The 17,039-nt window shown below is 52.7% G+C and overlaps 1 protein-coding gene across 1 annotated transcript; it reads left to right on the top strand.

Annotated features, from left to right (window-relative positions):
* Positions 1 to 4,084: 4,084 nt before the first annotated feature.
* NKX2-5 (NK2 homeobox 5) lies at positions 4,085 to 6,566 on the top strand. Its single transcript, XM_032125389.1, has 2 exons — positions 4,085 to 4,553; positions 5,231 to 6,566. The coding sequence occupies exons 1-2, from the start codon at positions 4,256 to 4,258 to the stop codon at positions 5,836 to 5,838; spliced, it is 906 nt and encodes a 301-aa protein (XP_031981280.1). The 5' UTR covers positions 4,085 to 4,255; the 3' UTR covers positions 5,839 to 6,566.
* Positions 6,567 to 17,039: the final 10,473 nt, after the last annotated feature.

The following is a 17,039-nucleotide window of genomic DNA, read 5'->3' as shown; positions in this document are numbered from 1 at the left end:
GGAGGGAAGGGGCCCGATTATCTCCGAAATGCCCGGCGGGGTGAGCTGGGATCAGGAAGCGGCGGGCAGGGGGAGGCCGAGCAGCGGTGGCGGGGATGGTGGCGGGGGTGGCAGTGGCTCCCCTGGCTCCGGCCCTGCCGCCCGGTACCGGGGGTGTCCTGGAGGAAGCCCCGGGCTCGCAGCGCAGCAGTCCCGAGCACCGCGCAGAGGAGAGGCCCCTCTCCAAGGCCGGCTTCACGTCAAGGTCAAAACTCTTTTTTTTTGACGGCTGGAAAAGGGGAGCTTCGTTAGAGCTTGAAAAGACCGGGAGAAAAGAAAAGAATAAAAAACAAGTTTTTAAAAAATGGGGGAAGAAAAGGGGGGGGAAAATGTAGGAAGAAAAGGAGATTTTAGCTGAGGCAGAGTGAAGTGCCTGGACAGCTCCAAAGCCTTTTCCCTCTACCGAATTCGAGAGGGGTGAAAGCAAAACCTTCCCTGGCCCCAGCCGCCCCCCGGGACCCTCGATGGGACCCCGCCACGCACGGCAGCCCCGCGATCCCGCGGCAGAATTTATTCAGCCAGGGCTCGCCGGTTCGCAGCACCCCTTCCCAAGCGTTTGAAAGGAACAGCTGCCCAAAAGAGCCTGGGGAGCCCTCGGGGATCCGCGGAGATCCCGGGGTCCCGGCGGCTCCCGGCGCCACGATGGGAACCGGGAGATTGGCACTGGTTCTCGCAAGGAAACCCTAATAGGCTATTTCTGGACTACTGGCTCTTAACAAATCTATAGCACCTGAAGTGTTAGCACTCAATTAGTGACAAGGTTTCAAACCCCGGCGTTTACTGGCGAGGTATAAACAGAGTCCTCGGGAGATAGCTGGGAATTAGAACGGGAGGGGGCCCTGGACGTCTTAACCGGCTGGGATTAAGAGGAAAACTTTTTTAAAAGGTGCCATCTCTCTCTCTCTAAACAGTCCGAGGTGTCGAAAGCTCGGAGGGAGAGAGGATGTGCCCTCTGGAGCTAATTGCGGGGTTGGGAATTTTTTCTCTTTGTTTGGTTGGTCTCAGCAAGAAAAACCTTTGGTGTCTTTTTTTTATTTTTTTTTAAGAAAAAACAGCACCAAAAAAACCCCCAAAACACAAACCCCAAAATACAAAAACACAATAAACCCAGCACTAATCACATTTAGCAGTCCCGGAGAGAAGCAACGAGCGGCTGTGGGCGACAAGCCTCGCCTGCGAGGAGCCAGGGCAGGCTCAGTCCCGAGGGGGCAGCGAGAGCTGCAAACAGCGTGAAGCCGGCGGGGGACGGAACAGGACATCCACATTTTCCCCTGACAGTCAGAAAAATAGCAGCGCGTTTTTCGCCCCGTCTGCCTCACTTACACCCCTGGGGCCCGGATCTGCAGAAAGTTTCAGGGCGCTGCTCGGGGTCCTGGCTCGCTTTACTTTTTTTAATTTTTTTTTTTTCCATTTTATTTAAACGCAATCAAAAACGAGCCCGCGAAAGGTAAAAGTGATGAGGGAGAGTTCAGGGTCCCTCTCCTCTGCCCCCGACCCGCGGCTCCGCCGGGACACCCGGGCAGGTCCCCCCGGGCTGGGCAGGACCCTGCGGGCTTCGAGCAGAGTCCGGAGCTGGGGGAAGCGGTCGCCCTTGTCCCTTCCGCTGGACAGCCGGAGCCTGGCTTCAGCGGGCTGCTGGAGAGCCCCGGGAAAGAGAGAGAGGGGGTGGGAAAGGGGGGAGGAATGGGTGCTGAGCCCCGACCCGGAAAGTCCGTGAGCTGCTGTATGTCAGTAACTTATTCATCAATCAGCCGGACACAGAGCAGACCTGGCCTCTCTTTGCGGAGTGTTTGCTTTTTCACCAATTATTGCGGCCCTGCAGCTCTTTTTGTTGATACAGTAGTTCTAAAAAGTGCTAATGTTCATTTATCAGGGGGCCGAGCCCGGGACTCCCACTAGTTGTGATTCTTCCAAAAATATAAACACGAAGAGAAGGGCTAAGGCTAAAGCCCCCATTTGTTTCTAAACTGCAGTATTAAAAGTGATGCATTGTTGAAGATAAAGCGGAGATAACGCTGTCTGTCTCCAATGAATGTCTCCCCGACGCATTAATGACATTCCAAATGATAGCTCCGGCTTATCGTTCAATTAATCACTTCCACCCTCTGCAGTCGGGCCCACATCGATCGGCAGCCGCCGTGTGACTGGGGGGCTGGCGGGAGCCCGGCAATCCTCAATTAATCCCGGATTGTCGGCCGGCAGCTCCCGCCCCGCCGGGATGCGCTCCGGGCCCGGAGGGAGCCAGGTCGGACCCCGCCGAGTTCCCCGGGCACACGGAAACCTCCGGGGCAGGAACTGCCGTGCGAGCTCCGGGCCTGACCTGGGAAGGGCGTTTGGCCCAGGATAAAGGAAGGGAGCGCTGGAAGCCGTTTCTCCCATCCCGTGGGATGGGGATGTCACCAAGGCGAACCTGAGACGCGGCTCTGGGTTTGGGGAGGATCGGGATCACTTTGTTATTTTAGCCTGTATCTAACCCATCCCTATAAGCGTACAATAAAAAGGAGGCAACGAGGTTAAGAAAGCCCGCGGAGGGCCAGGGGTGCCGCAAACACTCTGCAAAGTCCCTCCACAGGTCACTCTCCCGAGGCTGCCTCCACCTTCCCCTTTCTCCTCTAACGGAGGAGCATCCATCCCCTCGAGCTGGCTCCCAGGGAAGTCTGCAGCAAGCGCAGCCGCGAAGATCGAGCTGGCCGCTTGGCCGACCCCTCCCCTCATTAAATCCCAATATTTCAGGCCTCTCCGTACACAGGGATCGCTCCGACTGTCATCGCCAGAGCCGGGGCTGGTTCGCCAACAAAGCGCTCCCAGCAGAGCCGCAGGCGGCTGCAGCGAGGGGCTGCGAGCGCCGGGGATGCTGCGGCTCCGGGCAGCACCGCCCGCAAAAACATCCAGAACTAAAGTGCCCAGAAGGGAGACCAAGGTGCAGCGGCGGGTCCGTGCCGGAGGGAGCAGCCCGGGGAGGGCAGCTCGGGGTGGGCAGGTGCTCACCTTTCCACCCGCCCCGGAGGGTCCCTTCCTGCGGGAGGAGAAAGGATTTGCACAGCTGTGACCCCGCCGTTTCCCGGCGCAGGGCTTAGCCAAGGGACCCCCAAACTCACCGCATCCCTTTAGGGTTTCCCTGCTCTGCTCCCACCGCCCGGGGCCGTGGACCGGTAAAAAGATTTTTTTTTTTTTTTTTTAATTTTTTTTCTCGCCCCCCCAACCCACAAAGCCCCGAAACGCCCCTACTCAACCTGATTTTGCTGCTAAGGTTTATTTTAGCGACTCCACGAGAGTTAAATGGATGAGTGGCCACCTCTGCCCCATGAACCCGAGCTGCAGGGACCCGGTGGGGACAGCAGCCCCGCGGCCGCTTGCTTGACTTATTCCTCTCTTACCCCTGTATATTTTGCGACACCTTCAACCCGCGCTTGTTTGGGTTGATTTTTAATTTTTTTTTCCTCCAGACAGTGCTGGCTTTTTGTTTGAAAGCTTCACAAATAAACGGGAGGAAAACCCAACCGGCATTTCCCTCTCCAAAGCCAAGCAGGGGCTGCTCAGGGTCTCTCTCCTGTCAACTGGACATTGCAAACACGGTGTTGCTTCAGAATATCTGTATAAACCCTAGGGGCGGATTTCCTCTTGAGCGCGCTTCACACAGCAGTGAACTCCCGTTTTTTGGTTCCTGCCATCGGATATTGCAGATTACCAAAAACGAAACCTCCGTTCTCTCGCTTAAAAAAAAAAAAATTAAATCAGCACATATTTGGTTGATGGTTTCCTCCCAGCCTGTTTATTTAATCTGACTGTATGATAGATAGCGTCAGATAGTGACTTTGTACACATTAGGCCATTCTGTTCCTTTTCTTTTTTATTTCAAATGGATGAACAAACTCGGCGCTGAAAAGCTGGATAAATGCAGTGCCGCCCCTTTAAAAGAGCGGAGCTGTTTTTGAGATGTATTACTATATTAGGTGACATGGAACTTTGCATCTCTCATACCATCACCGCAATGTTGGCCAATAGAAAGCTAAAGTCACCCAAAAACTGCCTAGTCCCTCCTTCCCTCGCCTTATGGTCCGCTCCTACCTGCCTGCAGTGCACAAGTCAAGGCTACTCTCGGGAATGCTATGTGCCCCCTCCGGGAGCCCACGCTCCACCACTGCTCCACCTTGGCTGCTCCCCACCTACTTTTCCATGACCCTGGGCTGCGGCCGCTGCCCCGCTGTCCTCCGCAATGTTTCCTAGCCCTGTGACAACGACCCCCTTCTCGGTGAAGGATATTCTGAACCTGGAGCAGCAGCAGCAGAGCGGCCTGGGCTCCATGGAGCTGGCGTCGCTGTCCTCCCCGTCCTGCATGCTGGCCACCTTCAAGCAGGAGGCGTTCAGCGCCGAGCCCCCGGCCCTGCCCGACCTGCGGGAGGAGCTGCCCGAGCCGCCCCCCAGCAAAACCAGCGCCGCCTTCCCCGGCTCCTACTACGTGAAGAGCTACGTGGAGATGGACTCGGCCAAGGAGGCCAAGGCAGACAAGAAAGGTAAAGCCAAGTGCTGCTGCCTAGCCGGTGTGGAGAAAAAGGGAGGGCAGGGGGACGGTGACCACCAGCCGGTGTTGGGCGCTCGGTCGGGGGGAACCAGGGCTGCGGGGAACAGGGAACAGTGCGGGGCTGCGCTCGGTCTCGGTGAGCAGCAGCATCTCCATCCCCTCCCGGGCCCTGCGCTGCAGGAGCGGGGCTGACGGCACCGCGGGGAGCGTCCCGCTGACCCCGGCCCGGAGACCCCCAGGCGGGGCCGGGGCTGTGCCCCTGCCCAACGGGACGGGCAGAGCTGCAGGGTGACACGCGAGGCCTCGAGTTCGTACAGAAGCCAGGTGACAAATCCGATTCCTGACTCGCTCGGGGGTCGGGGTGGGTTTCAGCACAAAGCTACGTGCGATAAATCCAGGCTGGGGCACAGGCGGTCGAGACTCGCATCAGTGCACGGGGCACGGTTGTTTTCAAACAAAAAAGACGGAGAATTTGCTAAAGAGGTACTTAAAGAGCGGGGTACGGCCGGTCCTGTTGCCGCAGGAGTGGGCGGCCACGGCGGCCTGCGAGGCCGAGGAAGAGCCGGGGCACGCTCACGTTGTACCCTGTTTATTAAATATTGATTTAGAAACTTTTTGCACCATTTTTTCCCCTCCCCCTTTTTCCTTGGCCCGTTTATTTTGCTGCAGAACTGTGTTCCCTACACAAGAGCCTGGAGCAGGAGAAAAGAGACCTGGAAGATCCCGAGCGCCCCAGACAGAGGAAAAGGAGGAAACCTCGCGTCCTCTTTTCTCAAGCCCAAGTGTACGAACTGGAGAGAAGGTTCAAGCAGCAGAAATACCTCTCGGCCCCCGAGAGGGACCACCTAGCGAACGTCCTAAAGCTCACCTCCACCCAGGTGAAAATTTGGTTCCAGAATCGAAGGTACAAATGCAAAAGGCAGAGACAGGACCAGACGCTGGAAATGGTGGGGATCCCTCCCCCGCGGCGGATCGCGGTGCCGGTGCTGGTGCGCGATGGGAAGCCCTGCCTGGGGGAATCCTCGCCCTACAGTTCGCCCTACAATGTCAGCATTAACCCCTACAGCTACAACGCCTACCCCACGTACACCAACTACAACAGCCCCGCCTGCAACGCCAACTACAACTGCAACTACCCCTCCATGCAGCCCATGCAGCCCTCGGCGCCCGCCAACAACTTCATGAACTTCAGCGTGGGGGACTTGAATTCGGTGCAAACGCCCATCCCGCAGGGCAACGCGGGCATCTCCACCTTGCACGGGATCCGAGCCTGGTAGAGCCGCCCCCGCCGCCAGCCCGCTCCCCCCGTGGAGCGCCGGGGATGGAGCGGCTGCGGCCGCGCCTGCGAGCCGGGCTCGGGACATTTCCAGGCTGTAGGGGGTGAGGACGGTTCAATGGAGCATCCCGGCGGAGCTCACGAGTGCGGTGGCCATGGACGGGGCGGGTTTGGGTATTTCGTGCGGTGGCTGCGCTCCGTGCGGGGCCAGGCGGGCCCCGGTGGGGTTTGCCCGCATTTCCCGGCCCCTCTCGCTCCCCCCCCCGCCCTCCTCCCGGGGTCTTCACCCTGGTAACTCCCCTCCTTCCTTCCTACAAAGCAGCCAGTAATTTCGCTTGACCTGTTCCCAACAACACCCAGCCAAAGCCCTGCAACTCTCTATTTTTTTTTTTTTTAACTTTTACTCTATACTAATTATTATTGACATCCACATTTAATTTTTGCACTTCCCATACGGTCCCCACTGTTTGGTCAGTTCGGCATCTCGCCACCCCCAGGTCTCCCTTGCGAGGCTGCTACCGCCGGCCTGGGCGGGGATGAGGACAGACCCCCCAGCCCCCCACCCCCCCGGCCGAGGGACACGGACACTCCGGCCCGCCAGGTCCCGTAGGGTTATGCACTAAAACGTGAGTTAGTATGGAAATGCACTGTCCGCCCCTTCGTACGTGTTGCCCTTTGCTGTACAAGCTGACGGAGATCAGCGAGTTGTCATTAAAGAGAGTGGCTGAACCTTGGCGTCCCTGGCGTTCCTTGCGCATCCCGGACATCCCAGGAGGGGGGCGGTGGATGCGGAGTCGCCCGTCCCGGGGGCTCTCCCGGGCCGCCTGCCCACTCCGGGAGCCTTTCCCTGCCGGTCCCCCCCGGGTTTGTGCAGCCCTCCCGTGCGTTCGGCATTCCCGTTTCGCCCCTTGCAAACTGTGTTTGTATTTTAAGGAATTTAAGAAATAATTTTTAAAGCCGCTTTCCGAGCTCACCGCCTGGCAGAACCGCTAAGCACCGGCCCCTGGTCCCGGGCTGGGATTGGGACCGACCCCGTTGTTCCCAGTCTCTGGGAGCGAGGTACTGATTTCTTCCCTGCATAAAAAAAAGCAATGCAAGGAGAGGTACCAACACCCCAAGTCATAAACCAAAGCTCCCAGACTGCCCCCAGACTATCCGCGGGAGGTTTCCACAACCCCTCCCCATCCTGTTCCCATGGGGAGAGGGGCAGAGGACCCTCTGCCCACCCCCAAACTGCCCAGGGACAGCGAGAGGGGCTCCCCAGCGCCTGGCTCCTGCCTCTCCTCTGCCTCAGCCCCAGCCTCTCGGCCGCTTTTACAGTAGTCGCTATCAAATGTCAATTATTGGGAGTGAGAAACAACAAACATTGTAATTCAGCGCAGTCACAACATCCTCTGAGAGTGTCTGAGACTGTCCGGCCGGTGACAGGGCGATTAAGGGGACTTGCAACCCCTCCTGCCTCGGCCGTATCGGCCCCATCAGTAAACAGGGATGGAGACAGGGTGGCTGTGGCCCTGGGACAGAGGATGAAAGGCTGCCGGGGAATGGAAGCTGCCTGCAGCCTCCCTCCCAACCCCACGCAGCCCCCGAGGTAGGATGGCACAGATAAGGAGCTCCCACCTCCTTCCAATGTCTGCAAATGCAAGAGGAGCCCGGGGTGCTGCTCACAAAGCCCCCTAAGGCAGCTGGAGTGTAGGCCCCTGTCTGGGGCTCAGGGCTGGGCAAAGAGGGAGCTTCTGCCTCGTCCCAAAGAGAATCTGCCTCGAGGTGCTCACCCCAGAGAGCCAGAGGGACATGGGATCTGTGACAAAGGGGACCAGAGTCTGCCATCCTGAAGCAGGGCCATCCCTCACGTGTGCAGGTCAGGGAGAAGTAAAGGCCACTTGCCCTCATTTGGAACCATCTCTGAGGCTCTGTGATGGCTTTGCCATCTTCCCACATGGGGCTTTGTCCTGGGAGGACGCAGGCTCCAGATGGGAGAGAGGCAGCAGATTAACCAGAAATTGCCCTGCCTGAAGACAGTCAAGAGTGTCCCCCTTCCCAGAACTCTGGGAAAAGAGAGTAGAGGGGGCAGGAGAAACCTGGGTTTAAACTGATGAGTGGTGGGGGGCAGTCACAGTTTGCCTGAGCTGTCAAATGGTCACAATGGTGCCATCCCACTCTGGGCACCTGCTGTCACCACCACAGGGCCTGGCCAGGGTCAGAGCCCACAGGGAGCCCTCAGAAGAAGGACAAGTCATGAGGGAAGGCATTAAGATTTAGCTAAAACTTGAACTTTCAGAAGCTGGCCCTGAGGAGGGCCCTTCACTAAGTGGACAAACAAGACAGACAGCAGTGAAATTCAGGAAAAGCCACAGGAAAAAGTAACTTCCCACATCAACATAGAACCCTTCTCACATACTCCCAACATCCTTTCCCTTCCTCAGACCCCGCTATTTTCTTCAAACACGTTTATATTTTCCTCCCATAATATCTCAGAGCTACAGCTACCAAGAGATCTGACTGCCCAGTGGGATTTTCCCTGCAGTGGCCGTTCTTGGCACCAGCTTTGGGTCCGAGCTCCAGGACTGCACTGTGCTCATTCTCAGCAGGGATGCATGTCCTGCAGCTCCTGCTCACGCACTCCCCTCCTCCCAAGGCTTCCCAGCTCCTGCGGGAATTGCATCACGAGCAGATGCAGGGCAGGATAAGATGGGGGGGCTTGGAGCAGCAGCCGGAGCCTTGGAGCCCGTTCAGAAAGCGATTTAGGCAGAGGACACGAGCACAGCTGGCTGAGGCCAGGCAGGCAGCGCTGGCAGGGGCACCAGCAGCCACGGCTAAAGACCTTCCATCAGCTGGATTAATGGGAAGTGCGAGGGAGATACAGCAGGAATTAACCCCCTGCACACTGATATTGGCCAAGGGGGGCTTCCCTGGCTTCACAGACACCCCATTGCTCCCATTCCTGCTCTCCAGCTCAGCCTCATCTCCAGCTGCAGCTCCACAGCAGCTCAGCCCACAGGGTCAGGCCGGGGCAAAAGGTCCCCCCAGGACTTCCAAGGCACCGCGGCTGTGCTCCTCTGAGCCTCTCAAAGGCTCAGAAAAACTGCACGTATCAAATCTGGCCTGCTCCCGTCTGAGCCCAAAGTGTTTCCCATCTAGAGCAACACGAGAAAAGGTTGCTTGAAGAGGTTGTTCCAGAGGAAAGTGCAGGATCCTGGCGTTTCCCCAGGGAATATGAAATCAGAGATCCTCCCAGTACCCAGGGGCATGCTAAGGGGTGTAGGAAAAAAGCTTCTAATAAGATTTGCGCTTGGATTTGATCTCGCTCTTCCCTCAGATTTTTTGGGGATTACGCAGCCTGGCACTGGCATTCACTGCTCTGTTCAAGCCCAGCTTTTTTTGGGAGAATTCAGTGCTCCAGCTTCACCTGAAGGTAACAGGGCGAGAGCAGCTCGGTATTCTTGAGACGAACTGCACATGGCAAGTTTATTCAAACTATATGGAATTCACACAATTTGTACAGAAATGAGTTGTCAGCTGTCAGGGGCGGATACCAAATCCCTTGCCAGTTTCGTAGGAACTGAAGTAATTGTTTTTCCCAAATAACACCCCTGCAGTGCCAGAATTTTATTCCTTAAGTTCAAGGAGTTTTCACATCGGAAGTTATTCTCTGGAGTCTGAAAACAAGATACGGTCCTGGCAGGAATTAAGCGTTTCAATGTTCCTGAGAAGCTCGGCAGGAAAACAACAGATCAACAACCCTCTCTCGCCAGCCCCTGCTCCTAATTCATCTCACTGACATCGCTTTAGATCAGTATCAGCAGTAAGTGATTTCTTGTTAATGGGGATTATTAAGAAGAATCAACACCTTTAAAATGCCACTCCAAAGCGAGAAAGGGATGGGCTTTCAGGCTGGAGTCCGAGGTTTCATTCCCAGGTGGTTTGTTATTGCCTAAAACACGAAATTAACGTTACATTTGGATGCAGAAAGAGAGGGAAGCAGAGATTTCTCCCAGCAGATCAAGCACGGGCAGTGCATTTGTGAAAGTTCATCAATCAAGGTTTAGCAAAGTGACACAGAATACATTACCTGAAGATCTCTACCTGTCTCCCGCAGTCATCTTAAACCCTGACACTCCAGCGTTTCACGCAGCAAGAAAGACCCATTTAGAGACAAGATCACCCCGAGCAGCCCATCAGCCACATTTCCTATTGTAGTCCTGCACAGACTGGCCCCAGACTGGTGCTAGAGCTGATGGGCTGCTGAGATGACCAAAACCAGGTGAGTTCCTTTGTCTTTGCAGGAAGGAGTTACTGGAACTTCAAACGAAATATAAATTATTTCAGCGGAATCTGGGTGAATGTGCTGAGATCGAAAATAAACTCTTTTCCTGGGCACCAGGGAGAGAAACTCACATTCAGAAGAGCAGAGCAGGGCATTTTTAATCCAGCTCTGTGTGTGAGCAGTTGGAGCACTGACCCCACTGAGACTCTAACACATTTCAAGTTATCCCAGCTTAAAATAACATTTTTTTTTGTGTCAACAAAGAATCACGGTCAAATGGCTAAACCACAGGTCTAAGCCAGGAGATTGGGCACTTTTCCCAACCCCATTAAAGGGGGGCATCATGTTTGCAGCAGGTTCAGCTCAGTCCTGCCCACTGTGAGCCGTCCAGGGGTTCTCCAACATATTTTGCAGAGTTCACTCAATACCTGCTCAGTTTGGAGGGCTGGAAAAATAAGTTATCCAAAAGAAAAACAAACAAACAAACTTGTAAATGGGAATAAATCTCTCAGTGGCCAAAATAATTTTATTCCTTAGGGTTGGTTGAGATTAATTGGTCTCAGGGAGACATCCCGGAGCTGAACTGTTGATTATGGAGATGGGTGAGCTGAAGGCATGAATGACTCTGCTGTGGAGTTGGCAAGATCAGGACTTAACAGGCTCAAATAGGAAAAGAAAAGCAAATTTCTCAAGTATTTCAAACTCTGTGAACTGCTTTAACAACAACTTTGTAAGAAACAAACAATTTAGAAAGGTGTTTTAGAGTTTTAGTCCTAGAACCAACAAATCTGGTTGTTGAATAAGTTAGTAACTTCCACAGTTCAAAACACCTGCTCTCAAACGTTTTCCAGGGGTTCTGTGCATTTGCAGCAGGATTTGGTGCTCTCTGCTGCCACAAGAATACACCAGAGTTTATTTTAGCACAGCAGACGTTTCCTAAACAGATTGCATTTTCCTCCTGCATAAGCTTGGAATAAGTCACAATACTAACTCCTAGAAATTGCCCCCCATATCCCATCTTCCTGGCCCAGGATGTTCTTGTATTCCTTGTTATCTGTGCAGAAGAAAAGCTGCTGTCAGAGCAGTGGAGGAGCAGCACACAGACACGGGCACAGTGCTGGCTGGCAGCAAGAGGAGCCGTTCAAAAACAGGCCACAAAAAAAAAAAAAATTCAAACTCATCTCAATCAAATAAGAAAGTCTCTCACATTTTTAAGCACCAAAAAGATGAGAACGAAAACCCACTGCCTTGACTTCAAATCTAATGATATTAAGGAGATGATTTTTGCTGTTTCAAAGGAGAAAGATTTAAATCTCGCTTGACTCGAGGTCTCGTGCTGCTTTAAGCATCGTGCAGCATCAGCTGCTGCTGCTCCCCTCTCTCCACACACCCTCAGAGCCAGGTCCAGATCCACCCTGCAATTACACACTTCACTTTGCAGACATGGCTAATCCCACTGGAGATTCCCCAGGGACACAGAGAGGGCTCAGGGGGAAGCAGACGGCCACGCTGACACTCAGCCTCACCTCTGGCACCCTCCCATGCCGAGGCTCCAGTGTCCTCCTGCTATTTATTGCTGGTTGTGAGGGTTAGAGGCGTTTTTGTATTTGTTCTGGGTTTTATTTGAGTTGTACCAGCCAACTCCACGCCCAGATGATCCACAGGCTGAGCATCCATGGGGATTGCAGGAGTCCCCATCCCGGAGCCATAAACACACAGGCCTGCTCAGAACGTGGGGTCCTCACTGCTGTCTTTAGGAACAGCCCTTTCCAAGCAATGCCCAAAAGAAATTGCTTTACTTCTCCATGATTGTGAAGAAATGCAAGTGTAATTGCTGCCAGAAAGAGATGTTCTGTCCTATCTCCCATCCAACACCCACAGGCATCCAGTGTGTCCCTCTGGGATCAAAAATTCACCTTTTAGATGCACAGAGAGATAAATTAATTAAAAAAAAAAAAAAATCAGTGAGAGCTGCTGGTTATTGGCTTCTCTGAGAGCCAGGCCTGAGGTGACCATTTGCCTGGTTGGACACCAGTTTAGAGCCCACCAGTATTTCACCTTGAGAACTTAAACCTAATTAATTTCTTACACAATGAGACATCCGAACTGGAAATCAAATTTCCCGCTTGAGTCCTCAGTGGCAGCTTTACCTACAGCGTTTTGGTTTCGAACACACCAAGATTATTTCCCAAGGAGAATATAAATACTTGATATTTTCCCCACCAAAAACCCCGAAAGTCAGGGCACATGAGAGAATCACCCCCCACGCAGCGCATGGGAACAGGGACGTTTCCAGGTTAATTTCTAAATATCCTCTTCAATTTTCTTACTTTCCTGACCACCTTTCCAGTCCTATTGGCCTCAATATTCTGGCTGTGGAAACGCTGTGCTCTGCCCCTTTGATCAGCCCCTGCAAAGCCCTTTCATGTCCTGCTGTCTTCATTACCTCACGTTTTAATTGCTGGCCTTGCAGGGGACAGACAGGTGGTGCGAGGTCACAGCTGGAGATGATGGATGGATTTTGGCAGTGCCTGTGCAGATGACACACACCCAAAATCATCCTGTGGGGCAGAACCCTGGCCTTGGGCCGGGGATCAGCAGGGCACCAACAGCATCCCATGGCTGCAGCCAGCAAGGACCTGCTTTGGGTCCTGTTAGTTATTATTTCCTAACCACACTTCCTCGGTTCCTTCAGGTTAGGTTTTCTAGGCCCCCCCCCCCCCCCCCCCCAAAGTTATTTATCTGAGCACCACCATCCCTGTAAGCTACTGGGACCAGCATTTCACACCCCAGGGAAATGAAACATCCAGAAAAAGGAACTGAGCTCAGGTAAAAGGCAGGAGTGAGGCTCAGGCTGAGGCACAGTCCGGAGAGGCCATTTAAGCAATTAGTTCCCACTTTCACCATCTTGTTGTTTAGATAACATCACAAATTTCACAGATTTTGGTGTGTACCTTCACAATTCATTAACCCAATGCTTTCAAAAAGTCTTCTTTGAGATCATTCCTGTTTTATCAACCAAGACAACATAATCTTATTCACTTCTGAGGAGCATGAAGGTAGGGGAGGTTCAAAATCAGTTGAGAGAAGCAATGTGGGCCTCAGGTCTTCATTCTGTATTTTTATTTTTTCCTTAAATACAGAATTGATGACTTTGGATTTTTTTTTTGGGGGGGGGAGGGGAGTCACTGACATTTTGTGGAAAACTTCTTGGGGAAAAGAAAAAAAACTTAAATAAAAGTCAGTCTGGGAAAACCCAGCTCTGCAGAGTGCTTGTTGTTGCTACAGCATCCAATGCTTGTTGCTTTGGGGTTTTTTGGGTAAACTCAAGAGTTTTGGGATCTTGAAATAGAGAAGACAATTTTAATTGTAGCTCTGACATTCGTTTGTGGAATCCTGAGATGGTTCTTTCACCTTGTGTGGCATTAGACAGGCAGAGAATTCAGGTGAGGAGCAAGGATCCTCCATCACCTGGAAATGCTGCAAGGGCAGACAGAAATCCCTGCTCTGGAGCGCTTGGATGGAAAAACGGTGGGGGAAAGTGAGGGAAAGCCTTTGCACAGAGAGGAACTGACTTTTCAAAAGAGAAAAGGCTTTTGCTGCCCTGAGCTAAAGATAGGATGAGCACAAGCAGCAGCTTTTTAAAGCAGCAGATCCCTCCTTATCACAAATCCCGAGGAAGGAACAGCACTTCCATGGAATGTGGAGTTTCAGAGAGCTTTTCCTCCAATCCAGCATCGCCCACAGGGCGAGTCTCTGGTCCTGCAGGGACCTGGCTGGACCTCAGACACCTGGAGGGACCTTCCCTGAGCTTCTTCCCTCATTTTCATCCTAATTTGCTGCCTGGGTACCACCTTCCTTTATCATTTTGACTTTTGACCTTGGGACAGAGGGGCTCTGCTGTGCCACCAGCGCCGCTTCCTCCCACCCCGGGGATGCTTTACAGGAAGGGCACTGAGGTGATAGATCTGTCAAGAACAAGGGTCAAGTTTATGTTGATCTACAGGTGTTAGGAGCGTATTGATCCTCTGATTAAAGTCCCTGATAGGTCGCCATAAATCCTCAGGGGGATGAAAACGCCACATAACTCGCTTGCAGATGTTGCAGAAGGAGCCAGATAAAGGAAAGCAGCCGCCCAGCAAGTGTTAACAGACACCCTCAGAGCAGCAGGTGAGGCCACGGTATTGTTTTGCCCTAAGCCAGGGTGGCCAAACCTATAAAAAGGTGAAAACATCGAGCAATTCAGGCCTTTGTCAGGGCAAAATAAGCTCTTTCGTTTTAGCTCAAGCTGGGATGGTTTTGGCTCGCCCAGGACTAGAGACAGCCTTAGTACAGACACTTTGTCCTTTTTGGTCAGCCTCTCCAGGCATTTCCCTGACAGTGGGGAATTATACCCGTGTAAGAAGTGCTTTTGTGCACAATCACAGAATGGTTTGGGTTGGAAGGGACCTTAAATATCATCCCATCCCCCTGCCACGGGCAGGGACACCTTCCACTGTCCCAGGCAGCTCCAAGCCCATCCAGCCTGGCCTTGGACACTTCCAGGGATCCAGGGGCAGCCACAGCTGCTCTGGGCACCCTGTGCCAGGGCCTGCCCACCCTCACAGGGAGCAGCTTCTTCCACATATCCGACCTGCCTTTCCCCTCTTTCAATTTGAACCCATTCCTGTCACTCCAGCTCCTGATGCAGGGTCCCTTCTCCCACCTTCCTTCAGATCCTGGAAGGGGCTGTGGGGTTTCCACACATCCTCCTCTTCTCCAGGCTGAACATTCCCAGCTCTCCCAGCCTGTCCCCAAAGGGAAGGTGCTTCAATCCCTTTTATCACCCTTGTGGCCTCCTCTGGACTTGCTCCAAGAGTTCCATGCCCTTCTAGAATAATTTTAGAATAGGATAACTCCATTGGAAGGGACCTACAAAGACAATCTTGTCCAATTCCTTGATTTTGCAGATAAAAAACCCCTTGCATTGGGTACAGCCACAGCAGATATGTAAAAAGAATCCCCTCCTCTGAACTTCCAGCTCCTCAGGCAGCACTGAAGTTCCCCAAAGCATTTGACAGTGACCAACACACCCCCTGTGACCCCTGGAGCCAGGGACCAGGCAGATCTTTCCAGCAGCAGCAGCTCAGGGTTCCTGTAACTGGATGATTTAAGCCCAGCAGCTCTGGCAGAGCGCGATGCTCAATCCCTTTATCATGTCTCCTCTCCCTTCAGCAGCCAAAGCCAGGGCTAATTTTAAAAAGCAGCGATATGGTGCTGCTGCAGGAACACACGTTGCAGTTGGCTGCTGGGAATTGAAATAGAAATGGGCATGGACTGCTCATGGACTGCTCTCCAGTTTGGATGTTGAACACTGACTGACTGCAGCCGAGGTAAAATGCACAAAGAGAACCTGCTAACTTGCTGAAGCCCAAAAGTCACAAAATAAACCTGGCAAGTTACTTTATTTGAGTAATTTTGGGGGATTAATAAACCAAAGACTGAAGTCGTTTTAATGAAAAAAAGCTAATGATCAAAACCAAATTTTTACCTGACTCTGTTCTTCTGGAAGAATAACCCTTTAACTTATTAAATCAAGATCAATACCTTGCATTTTCTCTCTGGTGAGCAGTGACAGGACCCAAGGGAACGGCTGGAGCTGTGTCAGGGGAGGGTTAGGCTGGATTTTAGGAAAGGGTTCTTTACCCACAGTGCCTGACCACCCTCTGAGGGAAGAGCCTTTCCCTAAAATCCAGTCCAAACCTCCCCGACAGCTTAATTTCTCCCACACCTTACTGTGAACCCAAGACTAGAGAAAGTTTTGAACCCATCCTTGCTGCCTTTATTCCATGTTGAGCCCAGCCACGCTGGGCCTGGCAGGTCTTTGATCAGGGAAGCAGAACGTGGTGCAGAACTTTATTTCACAGTGCTACCTAGTGGCTTCTGCAATAAACGATCCGCTCCTCAAAATGCTTCTCCAGACAGAACCTCGTTGTGGAGTAAATACAAATGACAATAAAATATAAACTTCCACCACTGCCTGAAACGAGTTAAATTATGGGAGGGGTGAGGTGGGGGGGGGGAATTAAAAAAAGAAGGGAAAAGAAAGGAAAGCATGCCTGCAAACGAATCCCAGGGGTTTCTGACTGGATATCCATGTACACCAACAACCCCATCCCAACCTCCTGCAGCTGTCTGGGATGCCAGGACAGGCAGCACCTTTATGCAACAACCAGGACTTTTCCTCCCTCACCACTGCCAGGGATTGGCACAGGACGCGGAGCAAGAGGCACCCACAGCTCTTCAGAGACTGTCTCTGCCCCTTTCCCCCTCTCTCACAGTGCCAGTGGTGATGCCGGCTCTGTGCTTAGACTTTCCCAAATTTCCTGCCAGCATGGGGACACTCAGAGTGACAAAGCCTCCTCCCCTGCAAAAACCCTTCCACACCCCTCTCAAACTTTCCTTTGCTCCATAACTGAACCAACTTCTGCTCTGCTCAGGATCACCTTCTTCCTGCTGCCAGTTTATATGGATTTACATATTGATCCATATATTTTCCAGCACCACAGGTGCCTTGGCAAAGGAGCAGCTCTGCTGTCCTGTGTTTGCCCACACCAGACAAGGTTCAGGTGCTGCAGCAGCACAAATAAACGAAGTCCTGTTAAAATCTGACAGCTCAGACAGAGCCAAGGCTGGCAGGATAGAGTGGAAGATGTTAAATCCAAGCCTGAGACACAGCTGCTGGATGTGACAGTTTTCCCATATTTAGAAGGGGGAGAGCAGTCCTTGCTTCCCTGGGCAATGCCTTGGGATCACCAGATGAAAGGAATCATGTAAGTACTAAGTAGTATTAATAGTCCCAGGCACAATATATATATATGAGAATAAATGGCCAAACAATACTTAACAGTTATTTCCAATAGCAGCATTTGTATAATGCCATCGACACTCAACTG

The sequence above is a fragment of the Corvus moneduloides genome, chromosome 15, assembly GCF_009650955.1.
Source record: "Corvus moneduloides isolate bCorMon1 chromosome 15, bCorMon1.pri, whole genome shotgun sequence".
Taxonomy (NCBI): Eukaryota; Metazoa; Chordata; class Aves; order Passeriformes; family Corvidae; genus Corvus; species Corvus moneduloides.
Note: the sequence above shows the minus strand (reverse complement) of the source record. Positions and strands in the feature narration are given on the sequence as shown.